Raw genomic sequence first — 15581 nt, forward strand, 5'->3', positions numbered from 1 at the left:
ACATCAGGAAATATATAGATCGGGATGGACCACACCAGGGAATAGAAATTGTATGGCAGGCTATGAATGCTCACAAAATTGTGGATGGTGTGTATGTGGGGGTGAGGGCTCTGGCTGGGGGTGCGGACTCTGGGGTAGGGCTGGAGATGAGGAGTTTGGGGTGTAGGAGGGTGCTCTGGGCTGGGACCAAGGGGTTTGGAAAGCAGGAGAGGGATCAGGGCTGGGGCAGGGGGTTAGGGCACGGGAAGAGGCTCAGGGATGCAGGCTCTGAGCGGCGCTTACCTCAAGTAGCTCCCAGAAGCAGTGGCATGTCCCTTCTCCGGCTACTATGCAGAGGTGCGGCCAGGCGGCTCTGCACGCTGCCCCATCCGCAGGCGCCGCCCCTGCAGCTTCCATTGGCGTGCCGGAGGGGGCCATTGGAGTGTGTAGGAGCCGGAGCGGGGAAATGCCATGGCTTCCAGGAGCCGCATATAGCGGCCCCCAAACCTGCGCCCTGTCTGGAGCACCAGAGTGGGGCCGAGCCATGTGGTGCGGCCCCTGACCCAGCGGGAGCTCGTGGGCAGGCTTAAAATGACTCATGGGCCTTAGTTTGCCCACCCCTGATATAGATGCCCAGAGAAGCCAGACAGAGCTGGAATTCATTATGATTGTATCCTTTCTGGTCAAATTAGGTCAGGTGTCAAGCAAAGATGTGTATTTCCAGCCTCTCCATCCTTATGGCCACCCACCAGTCCCAGAGAGACCTGCCTAGGACTATGGAAATCTTCAGATCCTGAGGGCTCCCTCACCACAGCAGCCTAGGGTGCAGAGGGTAGGTTAGGGACCCCCTTCCAACTCACCTTTTCCCCTTCGGAGGTACCAGGACCAGCAGTTTCTTGTCCCCTCACTCGTAGGTGAAAAGCAATAGTCTTTTTTTTCTTATTTTCTCATTTGTTATTGTCGGTTGATCCCACTTCATCCCACCCTCTCCTACCACTGGAACCTATTCAGCAACTCAACCTCACTCTCCACGTCCATCATGCTTCACTCACTCCCATGTCTTCTTTCTACTTTCCTCCTTCTCCATGTCTTTCTCACTTTACCCGCTCTGCTCATATCCTTCCTCTCTCCCAAATCTACTCCATGTCACACCCTCAAACCAAACAAGAAACTCTAAGATGACATTTTTGTAATATATCTTAAACACAACAGGTGCAAATCCATTTTAGAAAAAGAGAGCATAAAGCTAAGATGACATGTGCCTGCCTTCATGCTGTTCGCTTTATTTGTGTATTGTAACCCTTTCCCAGCCCCTTCTCCTGTTCTTTTGTCTTAAATTGTGAGCTCTCCAGAGATGGGACTATAGCCTGTAGGTGAAATCCTGGTTTCATTGAAGTCAATTGCAAAACTCCTATTGACTTTAAAATGGGAGTTAGGCACCTAAATACTTCTGAGGTTCTGGGTCTGTGTGTCTTAAAAGCCTAAGTCTCATTTTCAGAAGTTACTTAGGCATTTCGGAGCCAAGGATTCACTAAAAATCAATGGGACATAGGTCCCTAAGTCACTTAGGCACGTTTTGAACATTTTATCCCTGATTGCTTTCTACTGCTAATCACCAAATCAGGAATCTTGATGCCTTTCAACTGTATTGCCTCAATGATTCTGAGCATAAAATGGTATGAGTTACTCCAGTGTTAAAATATTTGATCAGATAAAAGTGCTGTTTCTGTTCCTTAAAGAAATTCAGTGATGCAGTACTGGGCTGGGTACATTGTTCAAATGGCTTCTTAGAAAGTGCTCTCCAGTCAGCTTTATTTAAAAGTTCATATAACACCATCTCCATTTTAGCAGATGCTTACTTTGGAACTGATTTTTAGGAAACCCCAGTGGGTGTTTGAACTGAGGCTTGAACCACAGCGATGAAGGGAATGGCCCCAGATTAGTTAATAAGCGATTTGAGAATAAACATTGCTGATTAGACTGTTAAATTAATGTGACTTTCCTTTGTGTGTCCATTTTTCCTTGATAGGTATGGAAACAATGATGAGTACTTTCTGAGTGGTATCTTGTATTGTTCGGTGTTGTGTGTGGAGCCTGATCTATAGATTATGTATTAATTATATTGATTACTTATGAATTCCCAGTTATCACTTTGAGGGTTTTTGTCCTAAGATAAAATTATTGTATAGTTGGGAACCCCGATGCACACTGCTGCAAAACACACACTACAGGAACTCTTCTATATTTACAAATAGTTCATTAATACATTTAGCATAGTCACAAGCACCCCAACTCAGTAAAGTAGATAGAGATACTACAGAATGTACAGCTGAACATCCATATGCTCACACCTTCTCTTGCAGAACACCCTGAAATGTTAGTCATCATCTTCCTCATCACCATCACCTTCCCCCTCATCACCAGTGGCCATCATTCTGGCACCTCCCCAGGGCAACATCTCATTCTCCTAATGCCCAGAGGCTGGGATGCCACTTTTATAATATGTTATGTTGACACCACTATGTCTGATGCATATTCAGTAGGGGTTTCTTGCCTCTTCCTTATTTTTATTTCCTCCCTTTCTCCTATAGATTAGTATATCAATGATCCCAACTTATTATCATATACATCAATTCATTGCCATGGCCCTCTTGTGGTTGGATTCTTGTCCTGTGGTCGGAAGTTTCCCTTAAATACTCTATTTTCAGCTCCCCAGTACTTGCGGATTTCCATTAGGATGGTTACAGTGCCAAAGTTCGTAGGTCTCAAGCCTTATGCTGAAACTGCTGAAACTAATGCCTTACAGGATACAGGCCTGTAGGTTCCTTGCATTACTGTGCAATATAATAAAGGCAAGCTAGCCCTATGGGCTACATGTACGATCATGTGATGCATAAAACAGGGTAGCAAATTTAAGATTACCCAGGCAACCTAAACTCTAAATTTCCTGCTTTTTGTACCATTATACCCTCACCTTTAATGTTGTATTAACATATTTTTTTAATTCAGTAATAGAAAATCCAACAGTTGCGCTATTTTGTTTGCCTGAGAACTATTTGAAGCATACTGTTGTCTTGTGTTCTGCCAAGTAAAATACTTGAGGATTTAGTACTAACTCATTTCATAAATTTTTAAGAACACTGTATTGGATAGACATTTGAAGTTCAGTTTCACTGGAACATTTTTCATGCAGAGATCTAATTATTTCCAGGAGTATTTTACCAGCGAAATGTTTAGACATACTCTCTCCTACAATGCTAAAAACTTTCTTTCCAAGTCCCACAGATAATCTATAGTTCTTTGGCCACATTCTAGAATGGATTTGTCCACAAATTCACTTTTCTTTAAGTGTTAAATAATGATCACCGTGTTTTTCATAAGCCACCCATAATAGGGCCTCAGTCCAAAAAGTTATTTGAGGCCCAGGCTAGTAAGAAAAGATTTGGCTACCATTTCCAATTATAGATCCGACTCTGTAAAATATACATTAAATCATGTCACAACGAAGATTTAGCTACATTTAATGTAAGTGAGCTGCTCCATCACCATTTTTCAGTGAATATATCAATCAAGAAGCATGCCACAACCACCTCTGCCTCCTGTAGGAGTTAGAGTGAATCCTAAGACCCTCAGGTGTTGTCACCCTGGCTATGTCTCAATGCACTGCCTAATCCACTTAGATCATCCATGAACGGAAATAGCATTCCCTTTACATTGATCCCCAAAGGCTTAAAAAGTCTAACATCCTCCATGGGGAAATGCTTTTGACATCTGGAGTGTGAATCCTGACTTCTCCTGGGTGAGACTAAGAAGAACATGGGAGATTAATGGTCTGGTCCATTCCGACATCATTTTTGGCAAATATTTGGGATGAGGACACAGGACAACTGTGCCCGTGTGCATTACACTGGAAAGGAAGATGGGCCACTAGAGCTTGCAGTTCACTCACTCTCCTTACAGATGTGATTATGAATGCTGTATTTAGCAACAAGTGGCATAAAAGACCCTCTCCCAAAGGCTCAAGGCTATTCAGATAATCATGATCCTAGAGGAGAACTTCCTCCCCCAAAAGTCAGTCTGGTTAATGTCCTTGGTTGATGGGAAATTTCAGCCGGCTTCAATGGGAGCTTTTCAAAGGCATTGACTTTCAATGAGCTGGGCACCTCATCTGCCTCTGAAAAATCTCCCCCTTCGAACTTTTTATCCTTTCATTGGATGCTGACTCCACCAATATGCCAGGAATCGGATGCTTCTTTAAAATCTATATTGTCCTAATATAGCACTTTGATAACTGTACATATACACAAAGGGCTCGGTTAGTTCACTCCTGAAATGTAATCACCTCACCAGATAGGGACTATGGAAACTACTTAACAGAACAGTAACATTACAGAAAAGTTTTGGACAGACTATTGAATATTGAAACTTCAGGGGAATTTTTTTTTAAGTCGAAGGCAATTACTCAAACGAGAATTGGTTCAGGACACTGGCTGGTTAACAATTGTACTCTTGTAAAAAGAGCTATGGGACAGCTTGTAAAGCTCTTTGTGGGCACAGACTGTCTTTTGGTTCCGAGATTGTATAGCTCCTAGAACAATGGAGTCCTGGTCCCTGACACAGACTTCTAAGAGCTTCTATTGCTAACTGCAATAGAAACAATAAAGAATAATTTAATAACAACATGTGCAATCTAGTATCTTACCATCAAAAAGCATTAGGGAAGCCTCTGCAAGGTTCATGAAGCTAAGTTACATAATGCAATAGCAAAATATATTAAGTAAAATATGAAAGGGGTTTGTTTGATAACTAAAAAGATGTGTTCACCCCCAATCCTCTAAATATTTGATAGTTTATTTTTTTGTAATTCTTCATTTCTTTAATTATAAACTGGAAGTTTTCAGCAACATGTGGAAGTACTTTCTAATTTTATTCTCCAGATCATACATTGTGTTCCTATGGTACAACCTCCATGCCTTCAGTAATGATCTTCTCAACCATATCTGTATCAGATATTAGACACACCGTATTAGATACTACTGCGGTAGATGCTACACGGCAGCAAAGATAGAACTTTTTTTTTTAAATGGATGCTTAATTATCTTTTTCAGCATTTCTACACTGCATGAGACCCATTTGTGAAATAATGACACTGAATAGTCGGCTAGGATATAAAAAGTTGAAGAGATATTTCCATGTCTGATTCCATTAATTTTTATTTTAGGAATTTGCATGAAAATTTAGCAACTTTAAGGTTGGTGTTCATTGTTTTATCTCTGATCAATTCCTGCAAACATCGTCTCTGCCTGACAGTATTTTATTCAGTCATACTGGGGACAAGTATTTGAAACCGCAGTAACTAAAGGAAAAATGTCAGAAGAAATATATAGAAACATTTTTACAATGTTTTTGTTCAGTCTAAGGCCATGAGCCAGCATTGCCAACCCCAAGTTGGGTTCTTTTGTTTGATTTTTAGAGGTGAGATCTTGACCCCCCGTGGTGGTACCTTTATGTAGGTGAAAAAATAGTCAAGAGTTTTTTAAAGGGGCAGCCCACCTGACACCCTGGGTAATTACTTGTGCAGTTAGCCTGTGCTGAAGCCTGTGTTGCCATGGCTTCACTACTCCAGTATCTAAGCTAGTCAGATTCAAGGCAGCTCAGCTATGTCCACACGAGCGGCTGTAACACTCCGTGACTGCAGTTCAGACAGACCCCGAAAGCCCAGGTTCTGGCTGGGGAGGATTCCCCTGACACAGGCACTGAAGAAGACAGTTGTAAGGCTGCCTTCTGAGGATCCCCTTAGAAACGTTGTCTTAGCGGGGTAGGAAGGAAGTGGTTACAGGATGCAGCACTGTAGACATTCCAGGTAGTACTGAGGTCCATTGGGCAGCCCAGGGAGACTGCGGTAACTTAGCCCCTGGGGGCTCTCTACATTATGCCAGGGCCTTTTCCAGATCCAGGAGCAGACTAGGGTGTAAAGGTTGATTAAATTTCCCTTCCTCTGTGCTGCATGTCTTAATAATTGGGCATGCAATAGTACCTGAATTGTGAGCTCAAGTGTGCAAAGTGAGTGAAAGTTCATAAAATGTCACAATAACTTATAACAACACATGCTCATGGGGAAAAGTGAGACCGAATGGCTGAATTAGTCTAAAGAAAAGGCCGACTGATATAACTCAAAGATTGGACTTTAAGAACAACAGCTCCAGCCCATCTCAACTAACTTTTTCTCTTTCCTTCCAAATAGGTCAGTTATTACCATCTAAGAGACTGTCAAACATGAGGGTTTTTTTTTTCCTTTTAAAGACTCACTACACTACAGCCAAAGGGAAAGGGACCAAGGTATGTTTTTGCTTACTTAATACCTGATGCTGTCTGGTAATAGTGCTTTTGCTATGTAATTTTCAACATTCGCATGAGCTGGCTTTATTAATTCTACTGTCTTTTCTATATAGTTGTGTGTCAGCAGTTTTAGCTTTGATCTTTCCTGTGTGGCAATACTGCCCTCTTTCGGTATAATGTGTTATTCTTTGAACTAGTGAAATTGTTTTTCATATGCTACAGTACAATGAGCACATCTGTAAGGTTAGAAAGTGTGATTTGGAGATGAACTACAAACCCAGCCTGGATATAAAAGAAGGAAGATGAGCTGAAGCACTTCGCTACTATGAAGATCATTGTCAGACCTGGTTTTGTTCACTTTGATAACCGGGAAGAAGGCCCTGGCAGTAAGCTGCTGCTGATCCAAACTTACACGGTGGATAGGGCAGACGATGGCTTCTGCAGTTCAGTACAGATAAATTTAAGGTGGAACAAAAATGAAACAAACAGGCACAAGTCAGCCTTGCAAAGTGATCATAGATATTTGCAAGAACCAGGAACAAATTTTATGGTAATGTCTTTTCAGTTAAGATGCCCGATTTTACTCATCTGAGGACAAAAAAATTAGTTATTTAGGTAAATGGGAAAATAGAGCTTTGCAAGGTCGGAACCAAAACTTCTTGTTCAGGAGGTGGGTTTGTATTGTGACGGAGATATGCTGTTCATTTCGCGTCAGTAACTGGAGTATTTCTTCAGAGTATGCCATAAACCAGTACTGAGGTCCATTGGGCAGTATTTTTACCAAAGGTAAGATTGCAGCTATATGGATATTTATTCAGCATGTGTTCCATGCAATTGATGACATAGCTTCCGAGATTCATAGTAAGTTGGAGACACCTTCCTTGGTCTTTTGTGTTGTTGGTGTTAATGACTGGACAATGGTTTTGTTGGGGATGACGAAATTCCATAACGAATGCCTTATTTTTCAGCATGCAAGCCCATGGTCTGTATCACAGTCTGTACTGTGAAAACTGTAAGTATGGAGACCATCCTGTAGGTATTTTCTGTGGGTGACTATTAAATGCCAGTGTCCAGATCCACGCGACATAACGACAGTGACCATCTCAGAAGTAGGTGTTGGTAATGCACAGTCCTCAGGGGATGCAGAGCACCAGTAGACTTTGTCCACTGTCATTCATTTTTCCTACTTCAAGAGGGCAAGTGTATAGAAGCCACATCTTGTGATCTGAGCTGGCTCTAACTTAGAAGTATGCCAGTGGATAGAGCCACTGTCCTGGTGGTAGCTTACTGATGACACTGTTGAGTAGATGATAAAAAAGTCCTTCTCTTCAGAGATGGAGGAAAGTGTCAGGGCCTATGTACTGATGTTGGCAAAGTCACCTGTTGAAGATCTTCTTAGTAATATAGTATGTTCTGATGTTGCAACAGGCCATTTGATCATAGGTACTAATGAGTTTTTGACTGCAAAATGATTCCACATTTGTGATCATCTTATTTGCTTTTTACATGCCAGAAGACAGCGTAATGCATCTCGCGTAGCTAGCATGCGTCAGCTAGTCTGGTTCCAGAGAGAGTGGCTGTATAGATGCAAAACTTCTCCAGCTCTTTGTCAGTAATTGTAATCTTTCTAGGGTCATTGAACTCCTCTGGATTGTTTGCACAGTATCCTCAGATTCCAACATGCAAGTTTGCCTGTAACTCTCTTCATCTCTGAACCTTCAGCGCAAATGTCAATGCAGGAAAAATTGGAGTTAGTGCTGGAGTTACTCCTTAGTGGATATTAGTTTTTATTCAAATGGGTATCTGGCATAACTCCCACCACTCAGTGAGTGGAGGGCTCCCTGGTTCAGCTGCAGAGCACCCAGCAGGTTGTATTGGGTTACATGGTACCAGTAGCAGACCTTACACGCCTGACTTAACTCTTAAGTGTTTTAGTGAACAAGAACTATAGGTTAGAATTTTTTCTTCAGAGACACCACGTAGTGGGTTCAGACTCTTAAGGTATGGGAGTGTGCAGCCCAGTGCGGGTAGACACACACTAGCTCTGCTCAAGTTAGCTCACTAAAATAGCAGTATAGCCAAGGGGTAGCACAGGTGCCAGCTCAGGATAGCCACCTGAGTTCAGGGTAGACTGAGCCAGCCCCGTGCTACCCTCTGGCTACACTGTTATTTTTATCAGAGCTAGAGCATGTCTGCCTACCTGTGCTGGAATGCATGCTCCCTGTTTAGAGACAAAAGCCAAAGGCTAAGATTTTCAAACATGAAGGCCTACAATTTGACTTCTAAATTGATATTTAGTCCCTTAAATAAGTGGCCTGATTTTCAGAGGTACTGAGCTCATAGGCAGCTGCCCTTGATAACAAGAGCTGCTGGGTTCTCAGCTCTATTGAATATTAAGCCACTTATTTAGGGGACTAAATATGAATTTCAGAGCCTAACTTTAGCTTATGTTTGAAAATCTTGGCCTACAAATTCAAAGGCTGTCTCTCAAAGAAAATAAAGATGACAACAGACTGAGGGCAGAGAAAAACAAGGCTAATTTGCATTAAGGGGAAAATAGAAACATTTTGAACTAGAGAGACCACGGTAAGATACCGTCTTAACAATGCAGAAGAGAGTAAAGACACTTTCCACAAATTACCAGAGGTGGACAACTTAGAGACATCTCAGACATACAGGAAAACTAAGGCGGCAAATGGAATCTGGCACCCCCAGGCTGTAGAATCGTTTATGTAAAAGCTGATGTTGGTTTCCAGTCTAGGTGATGAATCTAAGCAAAAATGCTTGTAAATGCATCCCAAGAAGACAATGTGGATGTTTTTCAAATCCCCTGATTTTAGCAAATCTGAACCAAGCTGACATGGCCTGAATTGAATGAGTTTTGATGTGACCTTTAAGATGCAGGTCTGGTAGGCTGTAGAAGTGAGGGATTCAGCCAGCCAGCCAGCCATTTATGGGTTCCTCATGGTAATGTATTATCAGAAGAATAAAAGCTAGGTGGACTTTAAGGGCTTTAGTTTGCTCCAGTAAACAGCCTACTGACCTTTTCACATAAGTTTATAGAGAAAAGGCTCACTGCTGTGGGCACACTGATGTGAGGGAAATGTTGTCAGCATGATTATTGGCTCATTAAAGTGGAATTCTGTAAATGCCTTTGATAGGAATTTAGTATGTGTTCACTCTATCTTATCCTTGCAGGATATAGCATAAGGTAGATCAGTCAGTCACAAAAAATTGAAGTCTGCAAGCTTAAATAGTTACACCAGGGGAAAGAAAAAAAAAAAAAAGACTTTCCACAAGAGGGATGTGAGTCCATTCATAGAGTACCTCAATGACAGCTTTCATCAACTCCACACACATCTCATGACAATTGACAGCAGAGAACCTTATCTTTTTTGTATTCATGATAGGCCAAAAGAGGTGGCAAATGAACACTTAGGAAACAAGCTCCAAGTTGCCTGCCTGCCTTAATTAAGTGCCTAAAAGGGGTAGGCAAGCAGTTCTCTCATTCCCCCCCCCCCCACTGTCCACTTTCCCCCCTTAAAGTTAAGCCCTCCTTGTAGACTTGAATGGATTTGAAACATGTGCTCAGAAACACTACCTCTATATTTACCCTCTTCCATACACTGAGGAGGATCCTGGGCTGGAACATAGAAAGAGGCCCTGGTTTTGAGTGATTGCCTATGGCCAGACTGATACAGTCACTGCTAACCCCTAACAAAGTTGAGAATTGTATTTTTCAGCAAGTTAAAGATGATCAAATCTTTATCTCAACTGAGTTTGGTTAGATGCTTTTGTTACCAGAGGTACTAGAGCAAAAACATAACGGAGTTTTCCTCTCCACTCTTTCAAAAAGGTGTTCTTCCACAAGGTAGTCATTTTCTTAATGAGGTGGGTGGAAGAGCAGTGGCTTTTTCAGCACACTCATAGATTTCTCTAGAGTCCTCCACTGGAGACGGATCTGAGCCACCACTCCCTGGTTTAGCAAGCACAAGCATGAGACTATGACTATTTGACTGACTGTATCTGCACTGCATTGTTTCCCTTCTCATGCTTGTAAAGTGGAATGGTTGTAGGGTGCTGCCTAGTTCTACGCCTGCAAGGTTTAACAAAGGGGGCATAATCCTGCTCCTCTCCCCCATCCAAATCCTTCCCATTTGTTTAACAGTTTAGTTAGAATCTGTCTGGATCACTACTCTGCAGTGTAGCCAGTCATGTCAGTCCCAGGATATTAATATGAGACACAAGGTGGGTGAGGTAATATCTTTTATTGGACCAACTTCTGTTGGTGTGACAAGCTTTTGAGCCATACTGAGTTCTTCTGCAGGTCTGGGATCAGGACTACCTATTGGGATCTCATCTCTCTGGAGGTCAAGACTGCCCGAATGTTCAGAACATCTGTGCGCAGCTGTCCTTGGAGTGAATAGTTACTTTGAATGGAAATTCCCGTTAGGTGAGGGCAATGCAGCCAGAGACAACACGTACATAGCCTTTACCATCCAAGTGGGAGGAAATTTAGAAATTCAAGCCTAAACTGGAAATCAGCAGCAAGCTAGGCCATGGAGACACTAGAGTCACCTATAATCTGGAGCCACATAGTATATGTATGTAGTTCACCAAGACCTCAGGCGTTAATGTTCCTGGACAGATGCTAGAGGAACTACCAGCTATTGAGGCCTTTTGTGCACCAAGCTGCCCTACCTTAACAGCATTCACAGCACAGCCCCTACCAGCACTTGTTGGCTCTGACAAGTTATTCCTGCCAGATCCCCCATGTCTCAGACTGTCTTGGAACGTGAAAGGCAGTGTCTAGGAAGTCTCGGACAAGATTCCTCAAGGAAAGAACCAGAAACGTTGTCAAGTTTAGCTTCAAACATAGCAAATTTTTTATACTAATAAAAAACGGAAGTGTCTGGTTCTTGGTTCATTTCCAACATAACTTGATAGGCTAGCTATTCAGATTGTGAATAGGACCAGTAGAAATTTTCAACACAGGTTTTTCATTGAAAAGGGTGTTTTACTAAAACGTAAATGTTTTGCAAGAAATTGTTGTTGAGAAAAATGTTTTCCACAATCAACCCCCACCTCATCAAAAATTGTTTTAAACTGAAAATGTTTGGTTTCCAGCTGAATAATCAAATATCTTCAGTTAAAAAAAATAAACAAGCAGTATTCTTTTAAATGAAAACCAACTCTAATTATGAATACACCTGTCCCTCACTTTACTTATTCATTTACTGCTCCAAAGCATTTTCTGAACACAGGTACTATCAACCAGTGCTGTTTCCCAATTACAAATCTGACACACATCAGAGGTGGAATCATAGAACTGGAAGGGACCTCAAAAGGTCATCTAGTCCAGTCCCCTGCACTCAAGGCAGGACTAAGTATTATCTAGACCATCCCTGACAGGTGTTTGTCTAACCTGCTCTTAAAAATCCCCAGTGATGGAGATTCCACAACCTCCCTAAGCAATTTATTCCAGTGCTTAACCACTCTGACAGTTAGGAAGTTTTTGTACCCCTCGATTCTTGACTGAGAATCTGCAAGAATCCATAGCCTATATCTGTGTTCCTTTCAAAAGGCATGACTACTTCCAGGTAGAGCAGATTTAGTTTACTGTTTGAAGTCTAATTTAAAATGGGCATGAAACCCCCTCTTTTGGATATTAGGAATAAATGCCCTTTTTCACAAACTCAATGACTGTCTTTCCCAAGAGGTATTGACTCCCTGCAGGCTGTTTTCCAAATACACAGTTGGACTTGAGTGTAGTCCTGAAAGGAGCAATTTTTATTTGGGAAGGGAAGGGTAGCAAAGGAATTTTGTATCCCCCACCAGATAAAGTTGAGAATACACGTGTCCTATACCAGAGGGGCCACCCAGGGATAGGGGGCTCTTACCAAATCTAGTCTTATGTAGTACTTCTAATTCCAAAACTGGTGAAAGGATGCATCATCATTTCTTCCCCATTGTAGTAGTTATTCCATTTCAATTATATCATTGTTTTCTAATTAAAAAGCTACCAGAGGTCTGAACAGGAATGGACTGAAAATGAAAACCAAACACAAATGAAATCATTTCCATGAAAAAACAAGTTTGAGTAAGCACAAGCCACCAGAAAAAGTTTTTATTGCAATAATGTCCCATTATCAACTTATGTCAAAGACAATTGATTCATTTTGCATTTCTACTTTTTTATTTAATGTAAATGTAAATTCAACAGTGTAAAATAAATCCACATATAAACACAAAAGAAACTTTCAGTGACTCTCAAAAAGTTACATAGTGAATAATCATGACAAATCATCCATTGTCTATTTTACCAAGTATACAAGAGTGAAAAACAATGCAGAAAGTCATTCTTCAAAAGCATCCTGTATAAAGTTCTCAAAGAAAATATGTAAATTATATTTAGTAACTTCAAACTCTTGAACATATGGATGCTGATTCTGGAAATGGGAGAAGACAAAATTCCCAGGCCACCTGGAAAGTATAACATCTTGAATTTCAGATTATTTAAAGTTTAATTCCATCTAAAAACAAAATATTTAATTAAAGATTATTTCAATGGTTCCAATAGCTAAGCCATCACAATTACTCCATTTGTATCATTTTATAGGAAAACATCTAAACTATCTCTTACCTGTGAAAATAATGTCAGGAAATAAAGGCAGGTTTTTTTTTTTTTTTAAATTTTATTTATTCATGCTGTGAATATGCTGTGGAAAAAACTCCACATGCTGGTACAATAGGCTTTTCATCAAGTTGCCTTTTCAATATTACTAAGACATACTTTTTAAAATGGTAAATGAAGCATGAAATGCACAATCAAAAATCAGTGTCCAATCTGTAGCAGGACTAAATATTATCTCACTGTTAAAGTCTGAAACAATGTTTAATTTTTAAGTGACTATTGGAAAATGGGATTATACACTAGATGTGTAATATCTGGCTATGAAAATAATAACTGCAATGGTGATGATTTTATCTTATGGTTAAATGGTTGATGGATTTAATAATGAATATTACCACAACAGTAAATATATTGCACAGAAATTTTCTCTAAGAGGAATGTTTTCCAGTAGGTCCAACAGACAGATGTTTCCAATAAAAGTGGCTTTTACTGAATATCATGCCTCGTTCTTAAACTGCATTCTCCCTCATGGCTATGCTACAATACACTCAAAATATTAAGTGGGCAAAAATGCACAAAGCACTCCATCAGGCCAAGAAGAAAACTGCAAGCAACTTCACCAAATGGGAAGGAAAAGGTGGAGGGGAAATATTCAAATGAGCACTCTATGGGTCCCGAAGTTTAAACCGCTACTCTCAATTTCCAACAGATAGATATAAAAGATTGTGAATATTTATGAGCTAAAAAGAGCTGTGTTCAGAAACAAATATATGGCCAGCACAACCCTGCCTTCTCAGAGAAATATTTAGATGAAATACAAAATCCACTTACTAAAGTGCATCTGCTGAACAAATTCTACTATCACAGCTATCCAAGTAAGCAATACAAGCTAAACTTTATTCATATTCTATTCTATTAAAGTAGTAAATATAAATCATTTAATTCTAAATTACAATCTTTTTTATTACCAAATATTGTGTGTCTATACTGTGAATTTTAGAAAGAAACTAAATAAGTTGTCTTAAAACCCTTGAGAATGAGAAAATGTCTTTATTTATAAATACTGAAAATGTAGTATGGAGTTAAGCAAATAGGGTTGTAGTAAGCATCTTTTTCGCTTTATATTCAACATGATGTTCCCTTAAGGCTCCGAGAGAAATGGTCACTTTTCTCAAGATCTTTTGGCAAAAGATATAAATGCAAAAGTAACAGGGTCACCTGACATTTCAGAACTTGCATTTTTGTATTTCATTAAAGCCAGCTCATTTAATGTCTGTATACAGTTATTGCACTTATGTATTTCTTGGAATACATTTATATCAACACAGTAATAAGGACTGCAACAAAGTCATGGTAAAATAAATGTTTTTAAAGGGTACAATTTCAATATTACATGAGAAATGCCTGTGTGCATGTTTAAAACCTCACGCAGACAACTGTTATTCAAGTCAGAATGCATTTGTTCAACAGCTATTTAGCACATATAAAATTTCACTTACCCTTCTATCAATACAAATCTGTTAAAGATCAAAAAAGATTTACCATGCCAAGTCTTGATTAATGCTGCATACTGCTTTGGAATATCTTTCTATCAGAGTTAAAACTGTATTTCTCAAAATTTAAAGAAAAATAGATTTTTAAAAAGGGATTCTCTACTACCGAATACAAGTCTTTGTAGCAAAGTTAAGACAGAGAAGTTACAATTTATCACTGTACTTCAGTCTTGTTGAAAGACTAATGATATTTGTCCATCTATTTCTTAATAAATGCTACATTTTCAAGAATAAAGGAGCTATCAGTAGGCATTATTGTTTCTACTTAAAACGAGTTACTTTTCTCTGTAGTATGTCAAGTATGCTTTTAAAGATTCGGGTAGCGGTAGACTCATAATTTTTTCTCGCAATAAATTTCGAGGAGGTTCCTCTGGCTTCAAGGCTTCATTGTGATCTTTATCATCATCATCTTTGTTGTCTTCTTCCATCCTTTCATCCTCTTCACTGTCTAGAGGCTGAGGAATAAGCTGATTGCCTACAAACACATAGGTGTTAATCCTGCGTCTACGGCACCTCCTGCGTTTTCGTTTTGGTGGGGGCTTCTGAGGGATACCCTTGGCTTGCATCTCATCATTTATGAAATTTCTAAGAGTGCGTCTAATGTAGATCCGAGCTAAGTCCTGTAGATTCCTAACAGCACATGGGGCTAAGAGGAAAAAGAAAAATTATGCATGCCATATCAGTGAAATTGTTATTTTCTAAAAGTAAGAAACTGCTACAGAAAGATAAAGTATGATACTGAACAGCAATTTGAAGACTTTCTACGATATGCAAATATAAAAGGCAAAGTATGGCAACCTTTGACAAACCATGTAGCAGATCAGTAACATTATGTGAGCTGAATTTACTTATGGTTTTTGAAGGGTGGAGTGGAACTGGGAGGTGCATCTCAGCTGATGTGCTCTTCAGACTTGCCAAGTAGAAGTTCACTGAATCACGCACACCCAAGGGGAGGAAATATAAGCCCATTCCTCCTGGTTGGGGTGCCACTACATGCCCAGAGCAACGGCTCCCTCTCCTGGGATTAGAATAGGACCAGGTTTCTGATCTGCTGTCCGCATTGCACTAGTTGCCTT

The 15581-nt window shown here is 40.2% G+C and overlaps 1 protein-coding gene across 11 annotated transcripts in view; it reads right to left on the reverse strand.

Moving 5' to 3' along the window:
* Positions 1-12430: 12430 nt before the first annotated feature.
* The window catches only part of PCMTD1 (protein-L-isoaspartate (D-aspartate) O-methyltransferase domain containing 1), a 91801-nt gene continuing 88650 nt past the window's right edge, over positions 12431-15581 (reverse strand). For 7 of the 11 annotated variants that reach the window (XM_065585549.1, XM_008168517.4, XM_065585545.1 and 4 more), the window contains one exon: positions 12431-15151. In XM_065585549.1, the coding sequence (XP_065441621.1) occupies positions 14781-15151 (371 nt within the window). In that variant the 3' untranslated portion in view covers positions 12431-14780. The remainder of the gene's footprint in view (positions 15152-15581) is intronic. The other 4 variants (XR_010598867.1, XR_010598866.1, XR_010598869.1 and 1 more) reach the window with 1 other exon arrangement.

This window comes from Chrysemys picta, chromosome 2 (genome assembly GCF_011386835.1).
Source record: "Chrysemys picta bellii isolate R12L10 chromosome 2, ASM1138683v2, whole genome shotgun sequence".
Classification (NCBI taxonomy): Eukaryota; Metazoa; Chordata; order Testudines; family Emydidae; genus Chrysemys; species Chrysemys picta.